General features: G+C 39.0%; 1 protein-coding gene across 1 annotated transcript in view; it reads right to left on the bottom strand.

The window, feature by feature from the left end:
- Nucleotides 1–14571, bottom strand: part of SCIN (scinderin) — a 295360-nt gene that overhangs the window by 263315 nt on the left and 17474 nt on the right. The window contains exon 2 of the mRNA XM_053714105.1: nt 10242–10396. Within this exon, the coding sequence (XP_053570080.1) occupies nt 10242–10396 (155 nt within the window). The remainder of the gene's footprint in view (nt 1–10241; nt 10397–14571) is intronic.

Genomic DNA, 14571 nt, shown 5'->3' with positions numbered 1-14571 from the left:
GCCCTATTCCTGTGGGAATTCACAATCTAGAAGGGTAGGAGGTTGGGAAACATGAGGTGAGGACTGCAAGATTGAGAAAGATATTAATGCAGAGTTAGAGGAGGGAAATGTTGTTAAGTAAAAGGAATATTATTGAGTTGGGTGCTAGGCTTCTCTGAACAGAAAAGTCTTCAGAGAGCATTTAAAGGAAGAAAGATTTGGGCAAAGCCTAACAGCATGAGGGACAGTGTTCCAGAGGGTAGGTGCTGCACGACAGAAGTCCTGCAGTCTAGCATGAGAGGAGGTGATAGTCGCAGAAGCAAGGAGCAGGTTATTGTTGGATCTTAGTGGGCAGGCTGGAGTATACTTGTTGATTAGAGAGGATAGGTAGAGGGGAGCGGAGTTGGTGAGTGCTTTGTATGCAAGGGTGAGAATTTTGAATTTAATTCTGCTGTGTATGGGGAGCCAATGAAGGGACTCACAGAGAGGTGCAGCAGATACAGAGGATAAGTGGGAAAGGTGGATCAGTCTGGCAGAGGCATTTAGGATGGATTGAAGAGGGGAGAGGCGGGAAAGAGGAAGGCCAGAAAGTAGGTTATTGCAGTAGTCAAGTCGGGAAATAACAAGGGAGTGGATTATTTGCTTTGTGGTGTTAGCGCACAGAAAAGGTTGAATCTTGGAAATGTTCCGTAGATGGTTGCGGCAGGATGTAGAAAGCGATAGGATATGGGGGGGGGGGGGGTGTGTGTGAAGGATAGATTTGAGTCAAGTGTAACTCTGAGGCAGCAGACTTGGGGCGATGGGGAAATGGTGATTCCGCAACAGGGATAGAGAAGTCGCAGGTCGGCGTAGAGCTTGAGGGGGGGATAAGAAGGAGCTCAGTCTTGGACATATTAATCTTTAGGTGGTGAGAGGCCATCCAGGAAGAAATACCAGATAAGCAGTTGCTGACATGAGAAAGGTCAGAGGGAGAGAGAGCAGGGGTGGAGAGGTAGATCTGGGTGTCATCAGCATAGAGGTGATATTTGAAGCCATAACTGTTGATAAGTTTACCTAGTGAAGAAGTATATATGGAGAAGAGTAGAGGACCCAGAACAGATCCTTGAGGTACTCCAACAGACAGAGGCATTAGAGAGGAGGAGTCATTGGCAAATGACACAGAAAAAGACCTGTGAGAAAGATAAGAGTGAAACCAGGAAAGAGCAGTGCCACAGAGGCCAAAAGAGATAAGGGTCTGTAGGAGTAGGGGGTAGTCAACTGTGTCGAAGGCATCTGAGAGGTCAAGTAGGATGAGTATGGAGTAGTGGCCAATATTTTTAGCAGAGAGAAGATCGTTCGTAACCTTGGTAAGGGCAGTCTCAGTTGTGATAACCAAAAAGTTATCTAACAGTGTAATGATTTGAATATGAAAAATAAAGGTTTTGTTGCTCTTTTCTTAAAATAAGCAAGAGAAAATGATTTATTAAACTTACTTATTTAAGGTGAGTCATTAATTTTGTAATTGATATAATATTATGAAACTTCACTAAGGTATGAATATATGAGTATTCAGGAAAGATTATGAGAAACTGAGATATAAGTTCAGAGAAAGTCATATGTGTTACAAAATTATGCAACAGTAAATGCTGATTAAAGCAGATAAAGCAAAGCAATGGATTAGACTGCTTGATAAAGTAAAAGTAATTTCTTCACGCACTCACACTATCACGCAATAAAATATATACACAGTCCAGACATACTAGCTTGAATCCCAAACCGCAATCTACTGAGTCAGATGGAAATCACAATAAAGGTTATAGATATCTCCAATAACAAACAATGGTGTTTAAGGTTTAACCTTTATGAATGAATAAATTGTAGCGTGGAGAGCGGTACTTATCTTAACAGTAGCGGTGGTAAGAAGCGTGGGGAGCGGTAATGCCTTTTGGAAATAAAGGCTGAGAGGTAAGTTGCAGCTCTTAGGTTCAGCGTCTGTTTGGTGTGAGCGCGACTTCGGCGTGGTGAAAGAAGTTCCGTTTGGCGGATGAATCCGGAAGATGGTCCCGGTCAGGATAGCGGTAATAGTAGATACCCAGCGGGTATCGAAGGCGAAGTAAAAGACCTGAAGGTTTAAGCAACAATAGCACAATGTGGTAGTTGCTCCACAGAGGAGCAAGGAGAAGTGAAAAACAACTTCAATTTTCAGGCCCTGATTGAGGGGTAAGCACTTCCTTAAATAGGAAGGAAGTGCTAATGCAGGTTCAGATTTAAAGGGATATCACATGCCCCCCTCCTCAGGGAATCACCCCTGGGGATTCTGCGTGAGGTTTAAGTGGATATTTCTTATGGAAGAACTTGATCAATCGGGGTGAATGGACGTCGGAATGAATGAGCCAGGAGTTTTCCTCAGGGCCGTAACCTTTCCATTTAATGAGATATTCCAGTTTATTTCTGTGTATCCTAGAATCCAGTATGGATTCAACCTCGAATTCTTCTTGATGATCAACCATAACAGGTGGTGGTGGAATAGAAGAAGGATGGTTTTTGGTTGGGAATGGTTTCAACAATGAGATATGGAATGAAGGATGTATTTTGTAGTCTTTTGGCAGTTTAAGTCTAACCACATTGGAATTTATCACATGTTCTATTGGAAACGGACCCAAGAATTGATTCGCAAGTTTCTTGCTAGGAACTTTGAGTTTAAGATTTTTTGTTGAGAGAAGTACTAAGTCCCCAACCTTATAATCAGGACCCCTACGATGTTTTAAGTCATAGTATGATTTTTGATATTGTTTGGCTTCATGTAGATGTCTTTTCAGGACAGTTAACCTTTCGTGGAGGTTAGATGTAAATTCAGTAGCTGTGGGAGAGTTTACAGATTTGTTAGAAACAGATATAGTGTTTGGGTGGTAACCATATGTTGCAAAAAAGGGAGAAGTTTTGATTGAAGTACTTATGGAATTGTTGTATGTGAATTCGGCCATGGGAAGAAAAACGGTCCAATCATCTTGGAGATGTGATATGTAACATCGTAAGAATTGTTCTATGGTCTGATTAAGTCTCTCTGTGAGTCCATTAGTCTGGGGATGGAAAGCAGTGGTATAAAGGTGGTCAATCTTTAGCAATTTACACAGAGATCTCCAGAAGGATGAGGTAAATTGCGTTCCCCTATCTGTAATTATGTTGGAGGGTAAACCATGTAGTCTGACTATATGATCGATAAATACCTTAGCCGTAGTCATAGCTGAGGGTAATCCCTTAAGTGGGATAAAATGAGCTAGTCTGGTTAAATGGTCAATTATTACCATGATAGTATTATATTGTTGAGTGAGTGGGAGCTCAACAATAAAATCCATGGCTATGGTACTCCATGGTTTATCTGGGATAGGCAGAGGTGTAAGTAGACCAATTGGTCTCTTATGAACTAATTTATTTCGGGCACAATTTTCACATCCTGATACATAGTCATATATATATTTGTTCATGCCAGGCCACCAGAAATTACGTCGGGTTAGTTCAATGGTCTTTTTAATTCCAGGATGACCAGACATTGTATCATCATGGGTGTGTGTGAGTATTGAAGATCTCATGCTCTTGGGTATATACAATTGACTGCTATGATAGTACAATCCAGATTGAGAGTCTTTAACACAAGTTTGGTGGGGTATTGAATCTTGTTTTAAAGCCTTGTGAACCTCTTGTTCTATTGGTGTCAGGACGCCTATGATTTTTTCAGGAGGGATAGTAAAATTAGGTGGTTCATGAGTTAAGCATTCATTTATACGTGATAAAGCATCAGCCTTAGTATTTTGACTGCCTGGTTTATAGGTAATTATAAAGTTAAAACGGTCTAAAAATAGAGACCATCTCGCTTGTCTGGCTGTCAAAGTCTAGTTCTTTTTTAAATATTCAAGATTCTTATGGTCAGTAAAAATAATGAATGGAAGTTTAGATCCTTCTAGGAGGTGTCTCCATTGTTCAAGGGCACTCTTTATTGCTAACAATTCTTTGTCCCCCACACTATAATTACTTTCTGCACTAGTTAAGGTTCTTGAATAAAATGCAATGGGGTGAATTTCCCCATTCTCAACTTGTTGTTGGGAGAGTACTGCTCCTATGCCAGTATTAGAAGCATCTGCTTCAAGTTGGAATTGGAGATCAAAGTTGGGTAGTGATAAGATTGGTGCTGTAGAAAATAACTCTTTAAGTTTTTCGAAAGTTTCTTGAGCTTTTTGAGACCATTTAAATTTTTGATTAACACTAGTCAGTTGTGTCAGTGGTCTTACTATTGAAGAAAAGTTTTTAATAAACTTTCGATAAAAATTAGCGAAACCGATAAAGCGTTGTAACGCTTTTACAGTAGTGGGAGCTGGCCAATCTTTAATGGCGGACACTTTGTCAGGATCCATTTGTACATGGTTAGGAGTTATTATATAACCTAAAAATTTTATCTTAGAGAAATGGAATACACATTTTTCTAATTTAGCATATAATTTGTGCTCCTTGAGACGGGTGAGTACCCATCTTACATGCTTTTCGTGATCAGAGGGTGTTTTGGAGTATATTAGAATATCATCTAAGTAAATTATAACACAGATGTCCATAAGGTCGTGGAATATTTCATTAATAAAATGCTGGAATGTTGCAGGAGCATTACTTAAACCGAAGGGCATTACATTATATTGAAAAAGCCCATAACGGGTTCTAAAGGCGGTTTTCCACTCATGACCTTCTTTCATACGGATAAGATTGTAAGCCCCCTTAAGATCAAGTTTTGAATAAATTGTAGCTTCGTTTAAACGTTCCAATATTTCGGGTATGAGGGGTAGAGGATACCTGTTTTTAACAGTAATTTCGTTTAAAGCTCTATAGTCAATAATGGGTCTTATTGTACCGTCCTTATTACGTACTAAGAACATTCCAGCAGCAGCTGGAGATGTTGAGTGGGATATAAAACCTTTTCGGAGATTGTCGTCTAAATAGGAACGTAAGTAAGTTCCTCTTGTGAAAGTGGGTATATTTTTCCGTGAGGAATTTGAGAGCCCGGTATCAGATCAATTGGACAATCAAACTCCCTATGAGGGGGGAGGTTTTTTGCCTCTTTTAGATCAAACACCTCTGCCAGATCCTGATAAATTTCTGGTAGTTCGGGTTCAATAGCAGAGATTAACTGATATGGATAACATGTTTTTAAGCAGAATGGTGATGCTAATGATACCTGTGGAGTGGACCAGTCAATGCTGGGGTTATGTTTTTTTAACCATGTAAAGCCAAAAATAAGTGTATGCATGTGGATGGAAATTAAGTCAAAAGTAAGATATTCAGTATGTCCATTGTCAGTTGTCACTAGTAAAGGTATCGTTTGATGAGTAATGGGACCATGTTGTATGAGGGAACCATCAATAAGTTTAACAGAGACTGGTTGTGCCTTGCAAACAGTAGGAATTTTATTTAAATCAACAAAAGAAATATCGATATAATTTCCGGCTGCCCCAGAATCGATCAATGCATTAGACTGCACGTTTTTCTGATCCCACTGTAAAGAAAGGTTAAGAGTCAATTGAGGGTTTTGAGTGAAGTATAAAATATTTTGTTTTGAATGAATCTTACCCTTCTTCTGCTTTTGAAGAATTGGGCAATTATTAACTGAGTGTTCTTTTTGCCCACAATATAAGCATAGATTCTCAGATCTGCGTCTGGCCTTTTCTTCAGGTGTTAAAGGTCCTTTTATGGCTCCAATCTCCATTGGGGTCTGATTAGAAGTACCCTTTTCCTGGTTGGGTGTGTAAAGATACGGACGTCTAGGTGGTACGTCACAGGTAGCTCTCTCAGCCTTCCTTTCACGTATTCGCCGATCCAGGGTAGTACTTAATTTCATCAGTCCATTCAGGGTTTCGGGCATCTCCAAACGAGACAACTCATCTTTTAACAATTCTGAAAGGCCCAGTCTGAACTGGTTCTTCAAACTAATTTCATTCCATTTAGAATCATCTATCCACATTTGGAATTCAGTAATATAGTCTTCTATATTCCTCTTACCCTGTTTTAGGGATCTCAATTTCGTTTCTGCCGTCATCTGTGAATGAGAGTCCTCATATAAGGATGTCATAGCTAAAAAAAATTCTTCCAAGGAATCTAAGATTGGATGGTTATTCTCAAAATATCTATTAGCCCATGAGCGAGGCTCCCCCTGGAGGAAGGAGATGGTAGTACAAACCTTGATTCTCTCAGAGTGATAAGTTTTAGGCCTTAATGAAAAAAGTAATTTGCAAGCATTTTTAAAGTCTCTATATTCACTTCGTTTACCAGAAAAGGGTTGAGGATAGTTAATGTGAGGTTCAGGGACTTCAGAGCTCTTGGCTGGTAAACATTCTTTACTAGAGTTTTAAGAGCTTTATTTTCTGATTGTACCTCAGTTAAGGCCCTGGCTAGATATTCTAATTTTTGATGGATGTTGGTGAATTCATTTTTTATTTCACTAGGATCCATCCTATATTTTACAGGTTATAACCTTATAGGCCTGAAAATTCTGTGATAACCAAAAAGTTATCTAACAGTGTAATGATTTGAATATGAAAAATAAAGGTTTTGTTGCTCTTTTCTTAAAATAAGCAAGAGAAAATGATTTATTAAACTTACTTATTTAAGGTGAGTCATTAATTTTGTAATTGATATAATATTATGAAACTTCACTAAGGTATGAATATATGAGTATTCAGGAAAGATTATGAGAAACTGAGATATAAGTTCAGAGAAAGTCATATGTGTTACAAAATTATGCAACAGTAAATGCTGATTAAAGCAGATAAAGCAAAGCAATGGATTAGACTGCTTGATAAAGTAAAAGTAATTTCTTCACGCACTCACACTATCACGCAATAAAATATATACACAGTCCAGACATACTAGCTTGAATCCCAAACCGCAATCTACTGAGTCAGATGGAAATCACAATAAAGGTTATAGATATCTCCAATAACAAACAATGGTGTTTAAGGTTTAACCTTTATGAATGAATAAATTGTAGCGTGGAGAGCGGTACTTATCTTAACAGTAGCGGTGGTAAGAAGCGTGGGGAGCGGTAATGCCTTTTGGAAATAAAGGCTGAGAGGTAAGTTGCAGCTCTTAGGTTCAGCGTCTGTTTGGTGTGAGCGCGACTTCGGCGTGGTGAAAGAAGTTCCGTTTGGCGGATGAATCCGGAAGATGGTCCCGGTCAGGATAGCGGTAATAGTAGATACCCAGCGGGTATCGAAGGCGAAGTAAAAGACCTGAAGGTTTAAGCAACAATAGCACAATGTGGTAGTTGCTCCACAGAGGAGCAAGGAGAAGTGAAAAACAACTTCAATTTTCAGGCCCTGATTGAGGGGTAAGCACTTCCTTAAATAGGAAGGAAGTGCTAATGCAGGTTCAGATTTAAAGGGATATCACACAGTTGAGTGTTTGGGGCGGAATACGGATTGCAGGGCGTCAAGCAAGGAGTTGGCAGAGAGGAAGTGGGTTAGGCAATTATAAACTAGTTTTTCAAGGAGTTTTGATGTTAGTGGAAGCAGTGATATTGGCGGTAGCTTTCAGGAGAATTAGGGTCAAGGGAGGGTTTTATGAGTATGGGAGTGACTATTGCATGTTTGAAAGAAGATGGGAATGAGCAGGTAGAAAGAGATAGGTTGAAGATGTGGGTAAGAGCAGGAGTGAGGGTAGAAGATAGGGAGGGTATTAGATGGGAAGGTATAGGGTCAAGTGGGCAGGTAGTGAGGCGTGAGGAAGATAGCAAGGAGGAAACTTTATTCTCAGTGGCTGGATGGAGGATGCAGAGGGTGGCAGAGGGAGTGGCAGGGCCTGTTGATGGAGTATTGCAGGTTGGTGTTGGGATGTTGCTCCTGATAGAATTTGTTTTGTTTAAAAAGTAGTCTTGAGCACTAAAGACAGATGAGGTGGGTGGAGCAGGAGGGCAGAGGAGAGAGTTAAAGGTGGAGAAGAGTCGTTTAGGGTTTGAGGAAAGAGTAGATATGAGAGAAGAGTAGTAGGTTTGCTTGGCTAAGTGAAGGGCACAAGTGTATGAATGAAGCATAAACTTATAGTGTATGAAGTCAGGTTCAGAGTGAGTTTTCCTCCAGACACGCTCAGCAGTACAGGAGCATTTTTGCAAATATCGTGTTTGCTGAGAGTGCCAGGGCTGCAACTGACGGCGTGATGTTTTGCGCAGCTGGGGAGGGGCAAGTGTGTCTAGTGCAGAGGAGAGAGTTTTGCTATAGTGGGATGTTGCTGTCTGCCAGTACCCAGTTTGCTACAAATTAGTTGTTTATTTATAAAAAAATAAATAAAAAAACCACATTTTTTTCTGTAGTGTAGTTGCCCCCTCTCAATATCCTACCCCCTCCCAGATACCTTTCCCAACACGTATCCTCCCTCTCCCTCCTTCCCACTTACTAAACTGTTGTCGTAGTGTAGTGGTCCCACATGCTCCCGCCCCCTCACACTCGCTCCCGCCCCCTCACGTTGGCTAACGCCCCCTCACTCCCGCTCCCGATCACTGACATCATATTTCCTCCTGCCCCCTCCAGCGATGGTCCGCCCACCCGCCTCCCTCCTATCCCTCCTACACCACCAATGACCGTCACTATCGCTGGCAGATGCAGAGAGGGCCACTCGGTTGCTTACTGGAGGTTATTGCACAATGCCTTAATATTGAGGCATCGCTGCAATACCCTGAAAGCGGCTGGAAGTGATCACAATTGTTTCCAGCGCTTAAAACCCCTGAGGACGTACAAAGTACGTCCTTGGTCGTTAACAACCATTTTTTGTAGGACCTAGCTTGTGCATCCTTGGTCTTTAAGGGGTTAATACCAGTTTAATCTTGATCTGGAATTAAATGACATTTGGAAACTATTGAGATCTTGAAAGGCAAAGTATAGAAAAATTTGCTATGACTGGGGCCATAGCCTGAAAACTTTGCACATCCCATGATATGGTGAGAAAACTCAGTACAAACTGGGTGCACAAAGTTTAATATAAAATTATAAATAAACTGAATATGTGCCAGATTACGAGTGAAGCAGCATTTAGCACTCACGCTTACGTGCTAATACCGTTGAAAGTAAACTAGTAACACACGTAGGATAGCACAAATATTACAAGTTGAAAGAAAATAGTTATAGGACTTCAGCTATCAATCACACGCTGACCCAACACCGTGTTAGACCTACAGTTCTAACCCAAATTGAGTAATTAATATTTTACATTCCGTTGTTCTTCACATTAGATAACGTTCTTTTTATTTATAAATATTTCTTTTTATACATATTTTATTTATTTTGTAAAATATATATATATATCTATACTTATATTTCTATATAAATATATATATATAATAAATATTTAGAAATACAAAGAACATTGGAATATAAAATATTTGCAGTAAAAGTCATAATTCATATTAATATTCCATAAAAATGAAAGGGCTCTGAATTATATATACATACTGTAAGTGTGTGCCAAGGGCTTATCTTTTCTTTTTCTTTTTGTGTTTGAGATGATATATTAGATTATTACCTAGACACACCCTGCACTCTTAGGTCACTTATGAGTGTATGGGAAAAATATATGAAAAATACTAGATTCATGATTTGGCTCTGCACCTCTCTTTCAATTTTGTATATGTATATATGTGTATACATGTGTTTATATGTGTGTTTATATCCATTTATATACACATTTAAAGACATAAGTGCACATGTATACACATACATGTACATACATTTCCAGTCATAAACCATATACCTTATAACTTTTTTATACTGTATTATTATTTCTATGAATCATTTTTATTAGATAGTGTATATATGAGTGTAACACTATATTTAAATGTATTTATGTTGTGTTTGTACAAATTTTTATTTAGCTCTAACCCTTTACGCAAGAACTTCAATCACGCTAACCCAACGAGCGCAAATTTAGTTTGTGCTCGTGAGGTTGCATTTACTTTCAGCTTGTAATACACCGAGCTAACAATAGCGCTACACTTCTAATCTAGCCCTATATGTTTAAATAGCAAATTGTAATTACATTTCTAACATTTTTTTTTCTCTAAAGCCAGCCTGGAGCAAATCTGTCTTAATTTACAGCAGAGTGCTTTTTGTATTTAGTGGAAAAGGCTGGAGGCAGCTGTGTAATTTGGCTTTTTAAAACACTACAAAGACAGTTGGTAGATGAATATGTTATTGCCCTTTATCAGAAGTCACATTAATATTGATGTTTGAGAAAAAATAACAGTTATTGAAATTTACCTTGTATTTAATTCCACCTTTGAAGTAACCAACAAAAACACTAGACTCGTAACCCTGCAACTCTCTGTACTGTACAGGCTTTCCACCAAGGTAGTCGTCCAACTGAACTGTAAATATGGCAGCTGAAGTGCTTTCATCCTGAGAACATTCCTTTCCTGAAAATAAAAAGAGCATGACTGAAGATGTAGAATTGTGCTCAAATTACTGTCAATTTATGAGAATGAAACTAACGGCTAGATTACGAGTTTTGCGTTAAGGTAAAAAAGCAGCGTTATCTGGTCCTAACGCTGCTTTTTTACGCCCGCTGGTATTGCAGGTATAGGTGTACCGCACACTTTTTTGGCCTTACCGCAGATCAACTTACTTACATTTCGTAAAGGCTTTTTTCTATGGGACTTCCATAGCGCCGGTAATATGAGTTTGTCCTGGGAGGCCAAAAAGTGAGCGGTACATCCTCTACCGCAAAGATTCCTAACGCATTTTAAAGTCAGTAGGGCTATTAGATTAGGTGTAATTAGTTTAAAGATCTTGTAATTTGTTTTTTATTTTCTGTCATTCATTGTTTTTTTTTAGTAATTTAGCTAATTGTATTTAATTTAGGTAAGTTATTTAATTGTAGTGTAGTGTTAGGTGTTCGTGTAACTTAGGTTAGGTTTTATTTTACAGGTAAATTTGTATTTATTTTATCTAGGTAGTTAGTAAATAGTTAATAACTATTTAGTAACTATTCTACCTAGTTAAAATAAATACAAACTTGCCTGTAAAATAAAAATAAACCCTAAGCTAGCTACAATGTAACTATTAGTTATATTGTAGCTAGCTTAGGGTTTATTTTATAGGTAAGTATTTAGTTTTAAATAGGAATAATTTAGGTAATGATAGGAATTTTATTTAGATTTATTTAAATTATATTTAAATTAGGGGGTGTTAGGATTAGGGTTACACTTAGGTTTAAAGGGTTAATAAATTTAGAATAGTGGCGGCGACGTTGGGGACGGCAGATTAGGGGTTAATAAATGTAGGTAGGTGGCAGCGATGTTGGGGGCAGCAGATTAGGGGTTAATAGGTATAACCTAGGTAGCGGCGATGTCCGGAGCGGCAGATTAGGGGTTAATAAGTGTAATGTAGGTGTAGGTGATGTCGGTGGCGGCAGATTAGGGGTTAATAAGTGTAAGATTAGGGGTGTTTAGACTCGGGGTTCATTTTAGGGTGTTAGGTGTAAACATAAAATGTGTTTCCTTATAGAAATCAATGGGGCTGCGTTAGTGAGCTTTACTCTGCTTTTTTGCAGGTGTTAGACTTTTTCTCAGCCGGCTCTCCCCATTGATGTCTATGGGGAAATCATGCACGAGCACGTACAACCAGCTCACCGCTCACTTAAGCAGCGCTGGTATTGGAGTGCGGTATGGAGCTCAATTTTACTCTAAGCTCACTTCTTGCCTAATAACGCCGGATTGATAAAAACTGTAATACCAGCACTGCAGGTAAGTGAGCGGTGAGAATAAACTGCAAGTTAGCATCGCACCCCTGTTACAGCAAAACTCGTAATCTAGGCGTTTGTTTGTTCTGCAGAGAATTGTGATACTTTTGGGCTCGATTTATCAAGTGTCAGCGGACAGAGGCGTACATATGCGCCCGTCTGCCGCAGCTCGCTTCTGGTGGCAGAATTCCGTTGGCAGAATTCAGCATTGCACAAAAGCGCAAAATAGCTGCCCCAGCCCGCGCACAACCAATCATGCACGGGCAGGAGCTGTCAATCTCCCCGGTCAGACAAGACAGGGGAGATTGAAATTCTCCACCTAAGAGGAGGAGAAGAGTTAGGGAAGCAGCGGTCTGATGACCGCTGCTTGATAAATACGGACTGCAGGTTCTCTTATGAGAATCTGCAGTCGAAGGCAGCCGAAGCCTTTGATAAATCGAGCCCTTTGTGTTAGTTATAGTGTTTGGAGTTTTTTTTGTAGTTCACAGATATCATAATCCTACATTCTAACAATTTATTGCTTATAAATTAATTTAAAACTGTTGCATTCAACTTTAATGGGCAAAATTTTTGTATATGTAGATCTTTGGGTACATTTAGTACAGCACATTCAGCTAATTACATTCACATTACAGCCCATTCGGTATTGCTTTCACATGGTAATATTGCACTTCACCTAATTTAAAGTGATTGTCAATCCTAGGATTTGTGAAACACTAGGAATGACATTTGGAACAAATAAAAGGGACTTTAAATCATGAAGTATAAAATACTTCATGCTGAAAGCTCCTTTATTTATTTCAAGCGTTCACCGCACTGAGCTGCTCAGGCAGCCCACGGCAGAAGGCTGTTTTGCTTGAGAGGTGACGTTTTCACCTCTTAGCCAGTAGCCATGCATGAAATCCGGCTTGGCACCGCGTGGCACCGGATTTCCTGCACAGCTATTTGCTAAGAGGTGGAAACATCACCTCTTAGCAAAACAGCATTCTGTCGTGGACTGCTTGAGCAGCTCAGTGCAGCGAACGCTTGAAACAAAATAAAGGAGCTTTCAGCATGAAGTAATTTATATTTCATGACTGAAAGTCCCCTTTATTTGTTCCAATGGTAAATACTAGTTTTCACAAACACTAGGATTGACAATCACTTTAACAAGTTCTCTATTTTCACGTAAAATAGTTACATTTTGTCTGTGCATTAGAGGGACAGTCAACATCTTGCAATTTTAATATAAAAAAGTTGGAATTATGTATACTAAACAACTTTTCAATAAAATACATTTTTGTTTTGCCCCCCTTTCATGTGATGAGAATTGATGATTTTCTCATTCTCTGAACTGAAAATGCAGACTGCAGACTTCTCAAGGCTACCCTTCTACATACATTCCCCTAATTGGCTTTAACATATAGGGGCTGCAATTCAATTCTGCACGCTCTTCCAACAATATGACTATGGTTAGCCTTGTAAACTGCAGACTCAAGCCCAGTTCCTCCAAATGAAACAAGTGGTATGTGGAGTGAAAAAGATATGATTAATTAAACATATATATATTTGGACTTGGTTGATATGTTTTTCTATTGCAAGACAACAGAAATGCTTTGTAATTATTTACTGTCCCTTCAATGACTATAAAAAGTTGCTGAAGCATCTGGTAGCTATTTTCAAAATACTGATTTATATATTTATTTTATGTGCAGTTTAATAAGAATAATGATATTTTTATGTGGAAAAAAGAAACTAATTATAACAGACTGAGGAAAATGAGACCTCAGACATTAAACAGACATGACTGCAATGTTCAGAAGCAACAGACTGATCTCAGCTTGAGATATGTAGTAAGTGCATCTAATGAAACAGGGAAGTACATTGTCCTACAAAAAACTAAATACATTAAAGTTATACATTACATAAAATATTAAAGAAGAAATATTCCTCTTATCTCATAATGCATTTTTTAAAAAAAATCTGCAGGCACCAAGCATAATTTATAATGCAATCATTTTATGGAGCATGTTTATATTTATGGTTCAATTACTGGTTTCAGGAAGTTGCAGAAAAGATTAATGTTAGGATTATGGGGCATATCCGTATGGAGCTTGATTCCCCATGTTTCTGGGGACCCTTCAGGCTCGCCAGAAACACAAGTTCCAGGTCCATAACCTGTCTGCCTGGTCTCAGGCAGCGGACAGACATCGCTGGAAATCAACCAGATCCAATACAATCGGTTTGATTGACACCCCCTGCTAGCGGCCGATTGACCGCAAATCTGCAGGGGGCGGCGTTGCACCAGCAGTTCTTGTGATCTTATGCTGTCGGCATTTATCGATGTGCAGCGGGCATGACCTGCAATATCGGATCAAGTCCGCTCGCACCTTCTTAAATAGGCCCCTATGTATTAAGCTTGACTGACAGATATAGAAAATTCACTTTTCTACACAATGTACTGCCGCTCTCTTTGGCAACCAAGGAGTTTAAAAAGGTTTGAAAAATATTTGCTAAAGTTGACTGAATTTTAATTTCATAATAATAAATGTTTAAAGGGACACAAAGGAGCAATAATAAAATGTACTATAACACTGCACTATTTTCTTGATGATAACTTTATGTATAACCCCCACAAATTAGTTAAAAACATAGGTAAAATCAGCTATAGGTTGATAATGCACTATTGTTTCAGAGAGCAAAAAACTACTTCCGGGCATCACTCAATAACAGGAAGAAGCAAGCAGCTGGGGTCATGTAAAAAAGTAATCAAGTGATCAAGTATGGTGGAGCCACACAAAACATGTCTGCAGTTGCCGTTCTGTGACCCCGTATTGCCAATACAGAGCTACGGCTCATCTTGATTTTACT

Source organism: Bombina bombina, chromosome 5, assembly GCF_027579735.1.
Source record: "Bombina bombina isolate aBomBom1 chromosome 5, aBomBom1.pri, whole genome shotgun sequence".
In the NCBI taxonomy this organism is placed as follows: domain Eukaryota; kingdom Metazoa; phylum Chordata; class Amphibia; order Anura; family Bombinatoridae; genus Bombina; species Bombina bombina.
The sequence above is the reverse complement of the archived record's forward strand: the minus strand, read 5'-3'. Positions and strand labels throughout refer to the sequence as shown.